The 20,587-nt window shown below is 44.5% G+C and overlaps 1 protein-coding gene across 5 annotated transcripts in view; it reads right to left on the minus strand.

Annotated features, from left to right (window-relative positions):
* NUP62CL (nucleoporin 62 C-terminal like) overlaps positions 1-20,587 on the minus strand; it is a 127,157-nt gene that overhangs the window by 45,612 nt on the left and 60,958 nt on the right. For all 5 annotated transcript variants that reach the window (XM_029607338.1, XM_029607342.1, XM_029607341.1 and 2 more), the window contains 3 exons: positions 17,062-17,235; positions 10,154-10,264; positions 9,613-9,724 (listed from right to left, as the gene is read on the minus strand). In XM_029607338.1, coding sequence (XP_029463198.1) covers positions 9,613-9,724; positions 10,154-10,264; positions 17,062-17,235 — 397 coding nt within the window. The remainder of the gene's footprint in view (positions 1-9,612; positions 9,725-10,153; positions 10,265-17,061; positions 17,236-20,587) is intronic.

A 20,587-nucleotide genomic window follows, 5' to 3' on the forward strand; every position in this document is an offset into this window, starting at 1 on the left:
TATCAACTTTTTGGATCTTGTGCTGAAGGATATTGATCAAATTGAAAAGGCACCAGTCAAAATGTTTCACAATTTGCAAAGCTCATATCATACAGCATTAAGAGAGTTATCAACCAAATCTGAGATAATTAAACCTGCTAATAAAGGCAGAAGAATAGTGATCTTATTTAGGTCTCAATATTCTGCAGAAATGTATCGTCAATTGGGAGACACATGTTATATGCCACTGAATAATGATCCTGCAGATGATTTAAAGAGGTGTATCAGCAAATTTTATTACCTAAACTTACTCCTTTTTCTTACATCCCGTGAATGACAATTTCTTAGGGTGACACGTCTATGAGTTCAGCAATGTATGGTGTTCCTAAAGTTTCCAAAACTATGACGAACCATCCAGCAAGACCGACTGTTTCTAATAACGATTCACTATTGGAATTTTTGACTATCTTTCTTGATAAATTCCTTCAGCCTCAGATTGAGATGTGAAGTATGTACAAGATACCACACATCTTTTAGTTAATAAACTAAAAGATCTGCTGCCTTTACCATCATAGGTGTTCTTAGTGACGATGGACATTTCTTTTCTTTATGCGAATGTGTTGTATGATATAGTTATGAGAACAAGAGACCCTCTTGAGAAAACTGGATACCCAATCATTTTCTATTATAATTGGCTGAATTAGTCCTGTATAATAATAATTTCATTTTTGAAGGATTTTTTTTTTTTTTTTTTTTTTTTTTTTTTTTTTAACAGAAACATGGTATTGTGATGGGGTCTTCAGCAGCTCCTTCCATCGCAAATTTAGATTTGCGATGGAAGGAGCTGGAAGATTTTGAGGAAACTCACGTTTATACTGCACCTGATTTTTCAAACATTTGATACACTGCACACCATTTTCCATAAAAAAACAGATTGGAATAATATATTGAAATTTCAACCATTTCATCCTCTGGCATTTAAGAAGGGATTACTAGTCAAGTCAATTCTTTTGTATTAGACTAAAAAGGAATTCAAATGTCAATTCTTTCAGCTGGCTCTCTGTTTTTTTGCACGAGGTTACCTTTTATCTGTCTTCAAGGTGGCATACCATAGAGTGATGTACTCAGATCGAGACAGTCTTTTACAATATCATTCTAAGTCGTCTGACTGCCCATTTGTGTCTGTACTCCCTCATTTGGACAAGTCAACACTGATAGCACATAGCATTCGCCAACATCGGGGCATATTAACCCTCCATCCCATTTTTTCTGAAGGTCCTTTGATCTCTTATAAACAGGGTCAGATCATCAGAGACCAGGTTGTCAGGGACTTTGCCCTCTTTACCTGATCATAACTTCATGGCTCAAAAGGGTCATTACTGTGTGATGAATGTGATCTATGTGGGCTGACCATTTCAGGACTGATGTGAAAATATCCCTACACTTGAATGCAATATGAAAGGACATCATTTACCACTTGTAAATCAGTGAATGTGGTGTACTGCATTCAATGCGACTGTCCACTAATGTATATTGGCAGAATATCACGTCCAATAAAGGTTCAGATTCAGGAACATTGGAGCCGGTTACTTAACTGAAAAAAAGAGGAGGCTCCTATAGTGAAACATTGCCTGGAATATAACCACAAATTTGAAGAGCTGAAATGGTTTGTTATTGATTGAATACATAGCTCGGAGCAAGAGGTGCTTTAGCTGCCTCACTCAATTTTAAAGAACACCAATGGATTTTTAGGTTAAAAATGATCACATCGAGGGGACTGAATGAGACCACTGATAGGTCCTCTTTGATTTAACACATGTAGGTTCCTATTGGTCAAATAGAATTATTCTTCACATCTGATTGGTTCATGTAGTATTCAAAATGTGACCATTTTCAATGGAGCAATTAGTCTGCTGGTGTGTAGAGCTGGAAATATTTGTCCTAGAAAGTGTGTTTGGTCCTCATTTAAAACCTAAGTTATGGATTATGTTTTTCTTGAATGGTACTATATGGCTTTACCTCTTACAATTTTTTTTAAATCTGTTTAGTAAGAAAGCACAAGTTACTGATTCGGTACTGCCCCTGAGGAAGATACACACACAGTGTGTCAGTTAGGGGAATATTAAAAAAAAGACTCTCAATATTAAGATAAGTAAAGTAAATTATCTAGGATAAACAAAGTAAATTTCTATCATCGTTATTTTTATATGTAGCAAAATAATTCTTTAAAACAATGTTTAATGCAGCACTTTTTTGAGACTCATGATTAAATGTAGTGAGCAAAAAGTGTTTACCTTGGTATTCCTGTTTCATGAAAGCGTGGAGCAACACTGAGCAATTTGTGTATCACTCAGTTTTGTGAAGGACTCTATATTATCCTCCTGTGGTTATGAAGTGACATCCACTTGCTTTTTGGTTTTATCTAATTGGATTTAACTGGTGCAAATCTTCTCTAACTCATTGGCTACAAAATGAAATCTATTAACCTACAAATGCCCCATTCTCTCTGGAATGAAACAAATTATACCACCCTGATATTAGAGACAGCAAGGTTTCTTACCTGAAACAGGGGTTTTCCGTAGACAGCAGAATAAATCAGCCATTATCCAAGGGCGCGGACACAGATCCAAATCTCAGTGCTCAGAAATGTTTCTGAGCATATGCAGGAGTTTCTGCATGTGGCCACTGCCTCTTGAGCATCTCAGACACTTTCAGAGCTTAAGCCTGAGTTAGCAGTTAAGAAACAGGGAAGTAGACAAGCTGATTTATCCTGCTTCCTATGAAGAACCATCATTTATTTATTTATTAATAATTTATATTTCGCCTATTGCCAGTGCAATAGGCGCAATCTAGGCAGATTACAATAAGAAAGAACATAAACACACAATAAAATACAATGTATTCAACAAAGGCACACAATACTTCAAATAAATAAATAAAATTAAAATCGAACATTAACAGGTAGAGCACAATAAAAAAAAAAAGAAAAAAAGAGAGACTCTCAATAAGAGACATACCGTATTTTTCGCTCCATAAGACGCACTTTTTTTCCCCCAAAAGTGGGGGGAAAATGTATGTGCGTCTTATGGAGCGAATATAAAAAAAAAACACAAAAATCTAACAACCCCCTCCCCCTGACTCCCCCAAGACCTGCCGACTTAATTTACCGCAACCCTCCTGACCCCCCCAGACCTGCCGACTTAATTTACCGCTCCCCCCCACCCTCCTGACCCCCCCAAGACCTGCCAAACGTCCGCGGGGGTCCAGGAGCGGTCCGGGAACGATCTCCTGGGTGTGGGGCCGTCGGCTGCCAGTAATCAAAATGGCGCCGACGGCCCTTTGCCCTCACTATGTCACTGGGACCGACCGCTGCTATTGGTTGGTCTCAGTGACATAGTGAGGGCAAAGGGCCGTCAGCGCCATTTTGATTACTGGCAGCCGACGGCCCCACACCCAGGAGATCGTTCCCGGACCGCTCCTGGACCCCCGCGGACGTTTGGCAGGTCTTGGGGGGGGGTCAGGAGGGTGGGGGGTTGCGGTAAATTAAGTCGGCAGGTCTTGTGGGGGGGGGGGGGGCAGGAGGGTTGCGGTAAATTAAGTCGGCAGGTCTTGGGGGGGGTCAGGAGGGTGGGGGGTTGTGGTAAATTAAGTCGGCAGGTCTTGGGGGGGTTGTTAATTTAAAGGGTTGGGATGGGGTTCCCAGAGAAAGAAAAGTTTTCTGATCTGGGGAGTGGACCGAAATGGCCCTCCCCAGACCCGAAAACAAAATGGGGAGAAAAAAAAAAAGCTATGCACTCCCCTAATTTGCTCCATAAGACGCCCAGACGCAGAGCCGGTTTAGCACAATTTTTTTTTTTTTTTTTATTTTCCCCCTCTGAATCCTAGGTGCGTCTTATGGTCAGGTGCGTCTTATGGAGCGAAAAATACGGTAAGTACATTTTCAATGGGCCTACATGCCAAAGTACCAGACAGGGGATGAAAGGCAATCCCTGAATAGGATCGCTAGCCCAAACCTCCGAGCAGAGAGAAATGTTAGGTTTGAAGCTCACCCACATTGCACCCTGTCAAGGGCAGGGCTATCCATCCTGTCTACAGGATAGTTCAGGTGAGCAGGAAGACACTCTGGGCAACCTAGTGAAATGAGAAAAGCTAAAGCAGTATTGGCCAGAGCTTGGTGAAAATATAGGGAAAAAGTGGTGTATCTTTCCTTGCAGGTCACTCAGATATACCATGAATGCCTTAGCTTTTCCCCCCTTCCCCCAAAATTCCAACTGGAAGTTGGAAGGAGCGAAGAACACAAGGAGGCAGACTGTTGGACTGCTAAGGTAAGCACAAGTCACTAGGTTGTATAACTCAACCACAAGTGAATAATTCACTGACGATTCCAGTAGGGAGTTACCCACTGAGATAGAGCCTGGAACAGCTGAAACAGAGCAAATTCCACAGGGAATAAATCCAGAAACACTCCACTAAGAGACAGGAAGCCGGGATGCCGCAAGTGCAAACACCTGTCGAACAGGATTTCTTCACTGGCCTGGAAACTCTAAGGGCCAGGGCAGGGCAAGGGGGATCTAGGAAAAGATTTCCCCGAACCTGGCTTAGGTATTAATACCTCAGCCATGATAGCATATACTCCTCCCCCCAAGGAAGCATGCAGTCCAGTAAACGGAACAATCGTTGCATGAACCAAGTCTCCCCTGTCCATAAACATGGCTATCCCTACAATGGGGAAGTATACTTGCAAGCCACGGCATCCAAAGAGCAGCACCTCTGTTGCGGGGTCCCTCGTTCAACTCCCTCACCCATAGAATGGCAATAGGTTGAAAGGCATACTCACCAATTAGATGGATTAGAACCCTCCTCACTAAGGTAGAGTCCCAGAGGCGAGAATAACTGGCAATAGTGGTCCTTATCAAAAAATTGCCCATTGAGCTCATTAGATATCAAAGCTGACTCCTGGACGGGAGAAATGCCTAATCTTAATGGGGGAACTACTCTGGAAAGGCTCCCTCACAAAATAGACCTGCTGTGCTTTAGGACGACTTAAGAAGAGTTCTCCGCTCGATTGGCTCTTGGATCCCATGAGGAACCGAGAGCAACCGCCAGTCAGAAGCAGTAAGATGTCTTTTCCAGTAAACCGAGAACGAGGGACATCCCTTGCAGGAGTGGACAATTAGGTGTCCAGGGGGGAACCCATAAGAGTTGCCCTGGAACCCAGTCGAATCCCCCCTTACTGAAGGACAGGAAAGCAATGGGAATTGTGGCCTCCCAATCCTCCCAATCTCTCAATTGGAGAGTTGACAATCACTGATTGCTGAGGTTCAGAAGTGACCAATCTGCCACAGGCAGCCACCCTCAGATGGGGAAGTCCATCATGGTAATCAACGAATGGGCTCCAGCAAAAGTGGTCAGATGACCGCCACTGTCGTCCCCTGGCCCTGGCCTACAAGGAGATGCATCGATTGAAAGAATTGAGGCTCCGGTTCAGCGACAAACCTGCCAGGGACAGAGTCCCAGGGTATGAGTGACACAGAAGGGGGTTGAAAGACATATTCCTCTTCTGAGGAAGAAGAAGATTCCCAACCCTACCCACCTGGTGTCTACGCCCCTTAGGGTTTGACCAGGAACGCTGTCCTAGGTCAGACCAGTAGCAGCGGCACACAACCTGTTGTTCTCGCCACAAGGAAAACTTAACACACACACCCATACAGTAGAGGGCAACTGCAGAAGAGAGCCCTCTGCTGTAAAAGCACGCTGACCAGTACTCATACAGTGGTATGCCATCCTATTGATGGTGGCACAACTATTACTCCACTCGCCATGCTTGTGGGTAGAATCTAACAGCACAGCAAGGACCGAGCACCACTTGCTAGAGTCAGTGGCTGCGAGCTGCCAAAGGCAAATCTCAGCATGTGTGATGACTTTTCCTCTCCAGTGCTCCCCAGCACTTTGTGGTACAGAACTGATGAGGAGGCTGAGACCTTGATGGTAGAACCCTGGCATGGCTGAGAACTGCATAGACAGGGAGAATGCTGCCTGCCATCGCCCGAAGTACTTGGAGTAGATGCCTTGCCATAACCCGACCACGAATGCTGCGCTCCACTGTTACAGTGACTCCCAGTGGAGTGCAAACAGTGTTACGACAGCATCCCCAGTACCACTTGGGCTTTGGGTATGGCATGGTGGTGGGTGGCATTCTATGGCGTTGCCCCTTCCAGTACCTGATAATGCTCCAAGAGGTTGGACATAGACCTGGAAACTAATGGCTCACTGCCATTTTCCTCATGGAACAACAGCAGCGAAGTCTATGGTGACTGGCGGTGCCCATGGTGCTCTGTGGTCGTGTCCTGCGGCAACCGACCACATCTACTGGTGCCCACAGTGGTAATGGCACCTGAAGAGCTCATAGCGCTTTCATACTCACCAACGATGGATCATATCAAGGGCACCAAATGATGCTACACCCAGGATTTCAATGGCATTTGACTGAACCTTGATAGGTTTGATGGTTTATAGCATTATCCCCGGCGCCACAGGTGCCCGCAAACCTCAACAGCACGGATGCACCAATAGAGACCTCGGTCCCTGAAAGTATTGATGGACCAGCAGTACCAAGGATGCCAGCAGCACTTGCAGGCATGCCTCACTGGTGCCAGAGGAAGTGATGACTGCCAGCACCATCGATTGTTCCCCTCGGCTCACCTATCCGTCCGAAGACATCGATGCTGCTAGCTTGTTGACATCCCTTGCCAGCGAATATGTCTGAAGATAGCCTCGCTAGTGGTCATTAACACCGATGGTACACAAATCCAGGCAGGGCTTGCGATGCCCACCGATCCCTGTGGCTCAGGGCTCCCGAGATCATTGGCATCCATGATGCCCAATAGCTGTATGCCAGTGATGGGACAGCACAATACCCCTCAGTGCCTGGGTCACTAACAAGGAGCCTTGCAGGCACCAGACCACTGCACTTGGATGCCTCGGTGTACCAGGGTGCCTTGAGTAAATGGCAACCCCGGCACTCAAACATTCAAGGCCAAAATCCCTGTTTCTTGAGGGCCTAAGTGGCACTCGATGGCTCTCGAGAGCCCCAGCGGTCAACGGCTTTGGGGACAACCAGGTCTCTCAATGGTGATCCCAGTGCCTGATTGATGATGCTCGACATTGTCGAGAGCGGCAACAAAAGACATCAGTGGTCAGCATGCCTGATGGCCTCCTTGATGGCATCGATGGTATCAGGGCAACTCCACACCGCCATGGCCCCAAGGTCAGCCACAGCATTGAGGTCAAGCATCTCGACAGCAGAGGGTTGGCTGTGGCATCAAGGCCACGTACTTCAACTGCATCAAGGGTGGCCACTCATACACCTCGATGGCATCAATGGCATTGAGGCATCAATGGCATTGGGAGCATCAACATCGAGGCTGACTCCGATGACATCAAAGGGGACCATGGTGCTTGAGGGCAGACCTGGTCCTTGAAACTAGAGGTCAGTGCCACTACTCCATCACATCTAGGCCCTAGGCCAGGGATGGCGAACTCCAGTCCTCGAGGGCCGCAAACAGGCTAGGTTTTCAGGATATCCACAATGAACACGCATGAGAAAGATCTCCATGCACTGCCTCTATTGGATGCAAACCTTTCTCATGCGTGCTCATTGTGGATATCCTGAAAACCTGGCCTGTCTGCAGCACTCGAGGACTGGAGTTCGTCATCCCTGCTCTAGGCACTCGAATACAGTGCATCAAGACTCCACGTCCACAGATGCCTACGGCACAAAAGACCCTTAAAGCATCAAGGGAGCCTCGCCATCTCGACAGCATCAAGGGTCATCATGGCAGTCCTGGTCCCCGACGTGGTCCTGACATCGATACGTCTGATCAACGGTGCGCTGATCTCAAATGTGCACAGGCAACAGTTACTGGGCATGGCACTGAAGATGCAGCTGCAGCAAGAGGGCTCCTGCCCGTGGTGACTAGTTCCTTTGAATGTGGGGAGGATGAGCTCTCCCCCCTCCATAGGAACAGAGTATGGTCCTTCAATCTCTGCACTGTCTGAACCTCCATCGATGCCGATTGATCCGTGAAATGACATAGAACTCCTGCCCGGGTAGAACTCAGGTAAGTCCCCTGACTCGGCGGCCTACACAGTTCACCCTCAGACTGCATTCAGTCAGTCCTGCCAGCACCTGACAAAAGTACAAAAACAGACAGCACAAGGAGAGGACACAGATACTAAACTGCAGGTGCAGTTTTTTGTTTTTTTTTAATAAGGGACAGAAATAGACTCTGTCAGACTGCACAGCAACTAAGCCCCACCATGTGGCTGACAGACAAAGGAAAGAAGAAGAAAGGGAAAAGAAATAAAACTACCAAAAGGTAAAGGAAAGAAAACCGCTGCAGGTCTAGAAAAAAATCACTTGCAAAAATTGTGAGGAGAGAGCAAAGCTGAATACCATGAGACACATGGCTCCCGTGACCCCACGGCTCTGAGGGGAAAAAAAAAAAAAAAAGAGAGACTGAGAGACTCTGCCTAGGGGGCAGGGTGATGACTACAGCTACACATGCTCAGTAGAGCATGTTTAAAAGTTCTAGATTCTTTGAGATCAAAGTTCCGTGCTGGGCTCCATCTGATGTCATCACCCACGTGTGAGGACTACCATCCCGCTTGTTCTCGGAGAATAGGCAATTTGTTTCAGGCTATGTTCAAGCTGCCTGTAGCAACGCACTACAAAGAGATGTAATATAAAATATTGCATCACTGTTAAGCAGACAGATTACATTTGTTTAAGATGGGTTTGGTGGAGAGAGAAACTTGCCATAAATGTAACATTGAAAAAGACACTTATATACATCTTTTCCTTACATGTCACACAAATTGCACATTTTAGCAAGATGTGATATTAGGCTTGGCTAAATGCACAAAAATAACTCTGCTCTTCCAAGTTGATGTCTTATTCTTAGGAGATATTAAATTCTTAGAGACGTTAGGATTTGATCTGCCCAAAGGTAATTTTTTGTTTATTCCACTAGCTCTGTTATTAGCACGTAAATGCATACTGAAAAGAATGGATCAGTGGTCATTCTACTTCATTTAATATCTGGCGGGAATATATGGTTACACTCATGCAAATGGAGAAGTTTGATGTATGCCGCTTAGCTAGGAAAATCCCTGAGGACTACATAAGCAGCTTGGAAATGTTTCTACGATCTGTTGCCTGTTGATGAGCAAACCAAGTTACAAAAGGTGGGCTATACTCCTGGTTATGGAATCTGGAACACGATCCTGGTGATAAACAAAAGAAAATATCTCAGTGATGGAATGGGATGTATGCTGGATGAATAGGTGTATGTGTGATTTGGGAGGTGTTTGGGTACAGGGGGAGGGTTCTCAGTGATGTAGGAAGGAATATTTCTACAAATAAAAAAAGGATTTGATATCCTCTTGTTGCAGTTTTCTTCACTGGTATAAATGCTTAATTTATTTGACTTACTATATCTATGCTTATTCTATGTATGCTGCTTATTGTTTTCCTTTACCATGTCCTAATAAAAAAGATTTGGAAAAAAAAAATCTGTTGCACCCGTTACCTTATTGATTGGGAATAAAGGACAGCACTCTACCAGGACTCACCTAGTACTGCTGACTAAGGCAGCAGAAGGAGCCACAGTGCCAGCTGTGCTAGTGGTTGCCATTGTCGTTAAAGGTTTGAGATTCAAGGAGAAACCGGAGCTGGAAGGGGTGCCTGGGAAAATAAATGATATTAAAAATCACATTACAAACAGGGAACTAAAACATCATCATCAACTACACATCCCATTAACACATGCCTCTGGCTTTCTTTATGCAACAGCCCTCTTGCTCTCTGCAGCCTCTGCTTTCTCCAAAAACTTGCAGAGAGAAGAGGGATTTGAGGTGAACCCAAGGTTAGACAAAAGAGAACAAATCAACAAATAAAGGGACATAGGAGGTAGAAAACAGAAGGCAAGTGCAGAGAGAAGGAAAACTGTCAACAGCTACTGAAAAGCTAAGCATACAAAATAAGGAAGGGTGCAAAAATGAAACGAGATTGGTAACTGGGAAACTAAATTACAGACAGAAGTATAGAGCATAACAACTGCTACATATTCTTGATAGCTTCTAATTCCCATCCCAGTGTCTAACCCATTCTTACTGGTGGTGACCGCGGCCGTAACTCCTGCAGGTGCTGTTGTTCCTGGTGCCTTTAAACTGAACCCAACAGTCCCAAGGCCAGAAGTCCCAGGAGTTGTCAAAGTACCACTGACTGTAGGGATAGACAGAAAAAGCAAAATGGTCGCTTAGGAATAGAAAGGCTTGTGTGTGCTTGGAAAGTCTGGCTGCAACAGCAATTTCTGCTTTCATTACAAGTAAAATGCTTTTCGCGGCAGTTAAAGGCAGATACAGCAGTCAACTAAAATAAGAATCCAAATTCTACTGTATCATGTTAGTAAAGCTATGTTAAATTGCAAATGGACAAAGGAAGTGGATATTGGAAACAGAGGAGGACTAGGACCGAATGTTTTTGTCAAGAATTAGTAAAAGAAATGCAATTTGCAATAGTATACAAGAGAATGTGCATAAAATGATACATCACTGGGATTATACTGCTCTTAGACTGAAAAAGACTGGTCTTCTCTTCAGATGCCTGTTGGAGGGACTCTTAAGACAAAAGCTCCTTCTTCCACATTTGGCAGTCCTACCCACCATCCAGATCTCCATATGCAAATTATATCTTGGAATTGCCGTATAAAACATATCAAGTTACTGCGTGACCCATGTGCAATTTTGCTGTTGGACTGCCCTCAGAATATATTTCTTTAATAAGAAAGTGGAATCCCCTTAGTAATACATTTGTTGGTGGCTGCTAGTTGCAATGTACTCATGCATTGGAAATTCCAAAATAAATCTACAATTGATTCTTGGCTTTCTTTAGTTTGTCCTATGCATACAAGGTATGTTATTTCCCTTTCTTCTACAGAGTAAGCAGAATTGCCTAGCTGTAACAGGTGTTCTCCAAGGACAGCAGGATGTTAGTCCTCACATGGGTGACATCATTAGAGGGTGTCCCGATGCAGAAACTTTATGTCAAAGTTTCTAGAACCTTGACTAGGCACACTGAGCATGCCCAGCATGCCCTACACTGTACGACTACGCAGAGTCCCTCTCCAGTCTTCTAACACAGAATGTGGCAGGTGGGTTTCATGAGGACTAACATTCTGCTGACCTCGGGAAAACATGTGTTACAGATAAGCAACTCCGCTTTTTCTGTGGACTAGCAAGATGGTAGTCCTCACACATTTATTTATTTATTTATTTAGAACTTTTCTATACCGACTTTCCAATAACAGAATTACTGATCAATTCAAAAACTATTAAAAAATTATTAAATATAAAATATATATATAAATATATAATAAATATATATATAAATAAATAAATATATATAAATATAAAATATAAAATAAAAATATATAAAATTAAAAACTATTAAAAAACTATTAAAAAATTATTAAATATAAAATATATATATAAATATATAATAAATATATATATAAATAAATAAATATATATAAATATAAAATATAAAATTAAAATATATAAAATTAAAAACTATTAAAAAACTATTAAAAAATCAAATAAAAAACACATGGATGAATCCCTAGTTACAGGCTGCTCCCCAACATAAAAGGGGACCAACAGACACCCAACTAGATGCCAACAGGCACAACAACAATGGTGCTGTTGGTAACAAGAGGGGGAGACAGCCTGCATCCAAACAACGGACCCTAGGCATGGAAAGTTGAGTTCTACACCTCAAGCAAGTTATGAAGGACAGACTGGCTGAACCTACTGTCACGTCGGCCATCCCTATTCAGGCAATAGTGCAATGTGAATGTGTGGAGAGAATGCCATGATGCAACCTTGCAGATCTCCATGGGAACTGCTCACAAGTGGGCCACCGAAGCTGCCATGGCTCTGACAGAATGAGCCTTGACATGATCCCCAAGACGCAGTTCCACCTGGGCATCACAGAAGGAGATGCAATCTGCTACCCAACTGGATAAAGTCTGTTTGGCAACAGCAACACCCAAACTATTCCTATCAAAAGAAACAAAACATAAGATGGAATGTCTATGGGTTTCTGTCCGCTCCAGAAAGAAGCCTAAGGCTCGTTTGCATTCCAAACTGTGCCGTGCTCGTTTGCTTTGGTACAAAAGGGGCTTGGAGGAGAATATTGGCAGGATGATGTACTGATTAATTTGGAAGTCCATCATCACTTTAGGCAGCAACTTAGGATGCATATGCAAGACCACCCTGTCCTGATAAAACAGTGTAAGGTGGATAAGTCACTAAGGCCGGGAGCTTGCTGACCCTGTGCGCTGAGATGACTACCACCAAAAATATGACTTTCCAGGTCAGGTACTTTAGGTCACAGGTGTGCAGCAGCTCAAAAGGAGCTTTCATCAGCTGAGCTACCACCACATTGTGATCCCAAGACACAACGGGAGACCTTAGGGGAGGCTTCAATTGAAGCAGGCCCCGCATGAGTCATAAAACTTATGCTGTACAGAGATGGGCGCACCATTTACACCCCTTGGTGGTATATGCCAATTGCACTGAGATGAACTCTAACGGAGTTGGTTTTTAAGCCAGCTTCTGATAGGTGTAGAAGGTAAACAAGCACTTTTTGTGTGGGGCAGGAGAACAGTTCTAGGACCTTCTGCTCACACTATATGGAAAACCTCCTCTACTTCAGTCCATAGGACTTTCTAGTGGAAGGCTTTCTAGAAACCACCAGGATCTCAGACACATCCTCAGAGATCGAGCGGTTGCAGAATTAACCTCTCAACATCCAGGCTGGGAGTGACAGGGCCTGGATGTTGGTATGCCGCAACCTGCCTCGATCTTGCATGAGATCTGGGGAAGTTCCCAAACTGATAGGTCTCCAGAAGGACAACTCCCAAAGGAGTGGAAACTACAATAAGGCCAATAAGGGTTATGAGGATCATAGTCCCCTTGTCCTCATGAAGCTTCAAGAGAGTCTTCACCACTAAGGGAATCAGAGGATACGCGCACAGAAGACCCTTGTCCCAGTGACAGGCAAGGGCGTCCAAGGCTGGTTTGCCATCTGACCTGTGGAGGGAGCAGAACCGAGGCACCTTCCTGTTGAAAGGGGATGAGAATAGATCTACATCCGGACTCCCCCTGAGGTAGAATATCTGATTCACTACCTCCTGGACCAGGGACCACTCATGGGGTCTGAAGGCTTGACTCAGGCTGTCCACTACCATGTTCTCCGTTCCGGCCAGATGCATGCCCTGAGCACCATCCCAAGGGATACGGCCCAAGACCAGATATGGACTGCTTCCTGACACAGGAGGTACGACCATGTGCCTTCCTGCTTGTTGACATACCACATGGCTACCTAGTTGTTGGTTTGGATCAGGACAATTTTGTTGGACAGCCGATCTCTGAAATCCCATAGTGTGTACATGATCACCCAAATCTCCAGGAAGTTGATTTGACAAGAGTGTTCCTGAGTCCATCTACATGATCTCTCCAGCCTAGGGTGGACACATCTATGGTTAAAACAATTTGGGTAGGGGGACTTTGAAAAGAGATCCCCGGTCCAGATTTGAAAGTGCCCACCACCAGGAGAAAGAGGGTGACTCGGATGCAATCTCAGGGTCTAATGGGTTCTGTGCATGTGTAAATATGCCAAGGGAATGGTATGGATGGTTGCAGCCATGTGACCCAACAGCCTCAACATGTGCCAGGCTGACACCTGCTGGCTCTGTTGAATATCAGTTGAAATGGTCTTCAAGATGACGAGGCAGGAAGGCCTTGGCCTGAGCCGGGTCTAGCAGGGCTCCTATAAAGTCCAATTAAAGTGACTAGCTGAGATGGGACTTTGGGTAGTTGATGACAAACCCTAGTGACTCCAACACCCAGATGGTCAATTGTATGGACCTGACGGCCCCTGCCTGAGATGTGCTCCAGATAGGGGAAAACATGCACTCCCAGCCTGTGGAGGTGGGCCACAATCATGGCCAGACATTTTGTGAAGACTCGTGGGGCCAATGCTAGCCAAATCAGCAACACCTGCGACTGGAAGTGCTGTTTTCCCACCACATATTGGAGTTACTTCCTGTGACCGGTGAAAATCTCGTTGTGAGAGTGTATGCATCCTTTAGATCGAGGGAGCATATAGCCAGTCCCCTTTTTGCAAAAGTGGGATCAAGGTGCCCAGGGAAACTATCTTGAACTTTTCTCTTTTTAGAAACTTGTTCAAGGACCTTAGGATTAATGGAGTCCTATTCTCTTTGGAATAAGGAAGTACTTGGAGTAGAATCCCCACCCTCTTTGCCCTGGTGGTACAGGCTCAATTGCCCTGGCCGTTAAAAGGAAGCTGAGCTCCTGATGCACTATCGGCCCCCAGAAAGGGCACGCAGGGCAATTTGGCAGGACACCCAATAGTTTCAATTGGTATCCTTGTTGGCCAATGGAAAGAACCCATTGGTTCGAGGTTATATTGGGCCACTGGTTAGCGAAGAACTGCAGCCTGCCCCTGACCGGAAGGCCCAACATCCCGGGTAAGGGCGACTGGTCTACGCTCCCTACGACCCAGTCATAACCTCGTCCCTGGAGTTGACTGAGGCGCCAGCTGGGGCTTGGGGGCGTAGGCAAGTACTTCCTCTGGCGAAAGACTTCCTTTGTCCCCATCTCGCTGGCCTCCTAGAAGAGGATGACAGTTCTGGAGGGCTGGCGGAGAGTTGGAGGGTTTCATGGTGATGCCAGAATACAGCCAAGGAATCCCTCACCCTATCTGAAGGGATTTTCTGCAGTACACAGCATGTTGGCAAGTCATTCCTGTACCTCTGGTGGGAGATCAGAGGCCACCACCCATGCCTTTCTACAGATGCCGATTCCCACTGCAGAGACTCTCAGAGCCATTTCAAAAAATTCACAAGTCACATGGACCTCATGTTTTCCACATTTCAGGTCCTTATGCACCAGAAACATTAAAGTGTTCTGCTGCTGCTGAGGCAGCTGCTCGGCCACCTCCTGCACCTGCTTCCAGATGTTCCGCGAATATTGGCTCATGTACAGCTGGTAGGCAGCAATGCGGGCAATGAGCATGGTGCCTTGAAATACCTTCCTTCCAAGATCGTCCATTGCTCTGTGGTCCTTCCTGGGCACATCAAGGAATGAGTCCAAAGAATGCTTGGTCCTCTTGAGGGTGGATTCGACCACCACTGACTGGTAGGGCAGTTGTTGCTTATTGAATCCAGCAGCTTTCTGGATGAGGTAGACCCCATCCGCCTTCCTAATGGGAGGCACTGTGAGGGGGTGTTCCCATATCCTCATCAGCAGCTCCTTAAGGATCTCGTGCATCGGGACTGCCACAATCTCCTTACAAGGCTCCGCGAACTAGAGGATCTCAAGCATTTTGTGCCTGGCATCCTTCTTCATTAACAAATGAAAAACTGAAATGGGATGGCTGCCATCACCTCACAAACCCTATGAAGGTCAAGTCCTCAGGCAGATACTTCCTTTGCTCCTCTGGAGGAGAACGGTCTGATGGGAGACCCTCTGAGTACTGGACGGATAACTCTGAAGCATCATCCCCCCAGGAGTCATAGGATTCCTCCTAAGAGCTGCTTCATCTTGAGTCGAAGCCGATGTCCCTTTGGGGTCATTTGGGCACATAAGCAACAACCCCGGGTGTCATGCAATGCCCCCAGGCAGAGGACATATCTCATGCAGATCAGTGATGGACATGGTCCTTCAGTATCGCCTAAAACTGGACATGGCCATGTCAGGATGAAACAAAAAGGGTGCAAACCAAACTCGATAGCAGCGAGTGGCGATGGCCGGTGGACATCAAGGCACTGCTACCGCAGGGGATCGACCACAAAAGAAAATTTACCAGAATCGCCAAAAACCCTGACTAGGAACACTATGGGGAGGCACAAAGAGGGACCCAGAGACAGAACGAGAACAAACCCGGAAAAAATGCGAGAAAAAAGTAGGTTTCACAAGGCCAAACAACCAAAAGTGAGCTCATTTACACCGCGAGGCTTACAGCTCCGCAGAAAAAGAAAGACTGGAGAGGGACCTCGTATGGACACATGGTATAGGGTATGCTGGGCATGCTCAGTGTGCCTAGTCAAAGTTTTAAGAACTTTGACATAAGTTTTCCACATCGGGGCTCATGTGTGAGGACTACCATCCCTGCTACCATCTGAGAATTTGGGATCCTTTTGCTGTCTTTTGTTTATGATGAAAGATAACTCAAAACACTGCAAAGCGAAATTTGTATAGTTTAAAATAAGCATTCATATTATTTATTTTTAAACTATACTATAATTTCTTAATAAGTAGATTGATATATTGGCCAAAACAGTGGGAGCTTTGACCCTGCATACTGCTAAGTGGTGACACATTAAATTAACAATATTGACAAGATTTGTAAGTTAATTTTTTAATGTAATATAAAATAAATATTTCTAGGTAGCATCTCTTTCTGGTGCTTTTCTGCTTGCAGTTTCTCAGAATTTACTGCAGTTCTATACCACCTTTACAAACATACATTCACTCAAAGCAGCTTACAGAAATAAATTCAGAACATTAAACAAACATCAAGAATTAAATAATTACCAAAAATAAAGACTATAAAATCAAGAATACAGTCAGCCATAGGTAGGCTGGATTTTAGATTTGATTAGTTATCTTTCCAAACCTAACCAAGGCAAGTTACACTGCAGGTACAGTAGGTAGTTCCTTGCTCCAGAGGACTTACAATTAACTTTTTTTTACCTGGGGCAATGAAAGGTGAAATGATTTGCCCAAAGGTGAAACAGGATTCGAACCCTGGCTTTTCTGGTTCTCAGCCCACTCCTCTAACCATTAGGACATACTCCATGTCAATCAATCAAGTAGCAGTCCACAAAAATAAGCCATAACACTGCTCAAAGGAATATGAACCCAAAATCAAGAGAAACTAAAAAACAGACAGCTCTTATGCAATGGGGTGAGATATGCTTCTTCATGACTTACGTGTCAGGGCAAGAGGAGCAGGAGCCGTAGAGAGAGTGACAGTAGTGGGTGCTGGTGTTGAGGAACTTGTGATGGAGGCAAACAAGCTGGGCCCCGATGATCCAAGAAGAGATGTCAGTGTTGAGGCAGGAGCAGATACTGGAGCTGCTGCTCCCGTGGATGCTGGAGTCAAGCCTGGAATTACCACCAACAAACCCAAATATATAAGCTTAATAAACAGCATCTGAAACATCAATTAAAACAAAATTTAACTAGCAGCATTCTCCACTTCCATCAACTCACTTTTCAAAACAAACAACCCATTGCTGGGCAACTGGTCACTTGTTTTCATTTAAAGGCCAATGATCCTTCAGCCTTACAAACTGAGTCAAATCTTGCAATACATGGTATCAAAATGTATTACAACTTTGGCAGTATTTCATTAGGAAATGTCTAAAATGTTAGCACACACTGCCAGTTTTCTTAGTTGCTAGGCCCTGCCTGTGAGAATTTACTTAGGGAATGTTAAACCTTAGCAACTTTTTGGGTCAGACTCAGTTGTAATACTAGAGTTTATAACACCGTGCCACTTTCATTTGTGGCGTTTTTAATATTTTTTTCAACTATAAAAGTCAATTCTGCATTGTAATAACACTTAGCTTCTGTTTGGCATAACAGCTCTGCATCTCATTACAATAAAGGAATAGATAATCAAACCACTTGCACTCTGGCTAATCCCATGGGTAGTTTTCACCCATGGGATTTGGGTTCTGACGACATATGTCCATGCTTTTATCCACATACAGGCCAATTAAAAAAAAAACCCGCAGGAGAGCCAGCGCTCCATGATGAGTGCCCGCTCTCTCGACATGTGTCCAGGAACCCCTCCTCGGCGGGCGATTCTCTATTTAAATTAGGCCGCATGCTAAAAAGGAGGCCCTAGGAACAAGAGCGCGTACCTAGCGCCTCCTTATTAGTGGAAGAGGCGGCTTAACTTCGCTATTCAGCTTAACCATCCTACATGCATTTTTACCCTGCTTGATAGGGCTTTTTACTTTTTTTTTTTTAATATTTAACTGAAATGTTTTAGCAGATATAATTAGTGATTTTAGATTGTGTACTAAAACTTACATTTTTTTATATTTACTGCTTTAAATATTTTAATATGTTTAACTCAATATGTTCTAACTACTGCTGTGTGAAGGAACAATACGCACACTTCTGCTTGCATGCTGCAACAAATCTTAGGGGCTCGCGTCATTTATATCCTGCTTTTCCAACAAGAGTTCAATGTGTATCTGTTACACAGTATAGGGGAGATAGTTGAGTATGCACCATAAATAGTGCAAGACAGGGTATAATGACACAGTAGCTGAAGGTCTAGTTTAGAGAAACTACAAAAGGTACAGTAAATATTATAAAAGGACCATGCTACAGTTGTATATATGGGAAGTCCAGTAAGCAAGTATACATGAGAGCTATGTACAAAACATGTGCAGACAGGGAGTAGTGGAATTTGAGGTAGAACTTGTGAGTGTGTATGTTTATTTATTGTTTTTTTTGGTCTGCTTGGGGAGGTTTTAATATATCAGGTATGGCATGTTTCTGGTTACTGTGACTGAACAGGCGGATCATAGTTAAGGTTCATGATACAGGTGTAACCTGAATGCTGCTTCAAACAGCCAAGTTTTCAGTAGTTTTCTGAAGAATAGGTAATCCAGTACTAGTCTGATGCAAGGTGCAGCCTCGGGTCCCCTACGTTTCCTGGGTTGGGCAGGCGTTAATTTCTGAGAATAAAATGTGCGGCTTGGCCGCACATTTTACTTTCAGATCCCGTGGGGATAACTAACAGGCTCATCAACATGCATTTGCATGTGATGAGCGCTATTCGTTTCGGGGGGGGGGGAGGGGGGGGTTGGCCACGCATTTTCCACGTCTAAAATGCATGGTCAAAAGGGGGCTAACCAGTGCACCGATCTGTATCGGCCTTTCAGAGGGTGGGCAATAATGAAACAGCATTTTACCTGCACAAATGGCTTTTATTATTGCCCCTCAAAATGACAATCTATGAAAAGTTCTGACAAAAGCTTTCAAGATTCCGCACAATTCAGTGTAATATATTCTGGGCAGGAGTCTAAGGGCCTTCTCAAGACTGCCATAGATAATGCATCAAAACTGAATTCTGGAGGCCAAAACAGACAGGAAAAAAGAATCATATTCTACAGCAAATCAAGTTACTTTGAGCTTAGATAATTTAAATCCTTAGCTATCACTGTCAGGCCGATACAGAATGGTGCGCTCAGCCGAGCGCACCGTTTAGCCCCCGTTTGGCCGCGTGTTTTAGATGCACTATTATTACCCCTTATACTGTAAGGGGTAAAAGCGCGTGGAAACCGCGCGGCCAACCCCTCTGAAACTAATAGCTCTCATCACATGCAAATACATGTTGATGAGCCTATTAGTTAGTCAGCCGAAACACAGAAAGTAAAATGCGCGGCCAAGCCGCACATTTTACTCTCAGAAATTAATACCTGCCCAAAGGCAGTCATTAACCATAGATGGCACCGGGTAAGTGTATAAAAAGCAGAAAAAATTGCTTTTCTGTACACCCTCAGACTTAATATCATAGTGATATTAAGTCGGAGGCCCCAAAAATAAAAAAAACCCCAAAAACTTGTTTAAAAAAAAAAAACTGTGTCCGTTTTCCGAACCTGTGGCTATCAGCGGGTTCGATAACAGATGCCGGTAAAATTAAGCGTCGATTGTCGGACCCACTGACAGCCTCCTATTAGAGCGAGCCCTAATTTAAATACAGAGTCGTGCGCCCAGGAGAGCGGGTGCTCAACACAGAGCGCCGGATCTTCCGCAGGTTTTTCTGAATCGGCCTGTGTGTAAGCAAGCCAAAGGATATGCAGTGGGAAAATTCAGACAACTCAAATTCAGTTCTCACAAGGATGGGCAAAAACACCACCACTCTGGTTTTTATTCTGAACCTCACCCACCATTTCCCACCAGATAATGTTTAGTGAAAATGACCAGAGGAAATCAGGAGAATGTCTGGGACTTTTATTTTTTTCCTCACTTTTTCAGATTGTTTTCATAAGATTTGGCAAAATACGTAAGGAAGAATGTGAAGGATGCAGGCCAAGTTGCCTAAAAAAGGCATCAGTGAGGCCTTCACTGAAAAAAAATCTTCCCTGGATCCATCAGATATCAGTAAATAAATAATCTGAGGGACAGGCTTGTCCTGTCACGAGGATCATAACTAGGGTAAAGCACGCGGGGTGACAGGAATAAGTGCAGGAAAGGGAGGGTGGGGTGGGGAGGTGTAGTGAGCGGGGCGTGAAAAATAATTGGGCGGGGTAGAAATGCATAACAGTAGAAGTGTGGTTATTCAAATATCGCCTCCTGATTGGCTAGCAGGGATAGTTAGTGACGTGGTAGGGCTGGCTCACAGTTCGGGTCAGCAGTGGCTAGGTGGTGGAGTGCTGGTTTTTCTCTCGGGTTTTCTAGTAGGGTTAGTCGCTGTATAATATTTCGGGTAAAG

Source organism: Rhinatrema bivittatum, chromosome 6 (assembly GCF_901001135.1).
Source record: "Rhinatrema bivittatum chromosome 6, aRhiBiv1.1, whole genome shotgun sequence".
Classification (NCBI taxonomy): Eukaryota; Metazoa; Chordata; class Amphibia; order Gymnophiona; family Rhinatrematidae; genus Rhinatrema; species Rhinatrema bivittatum.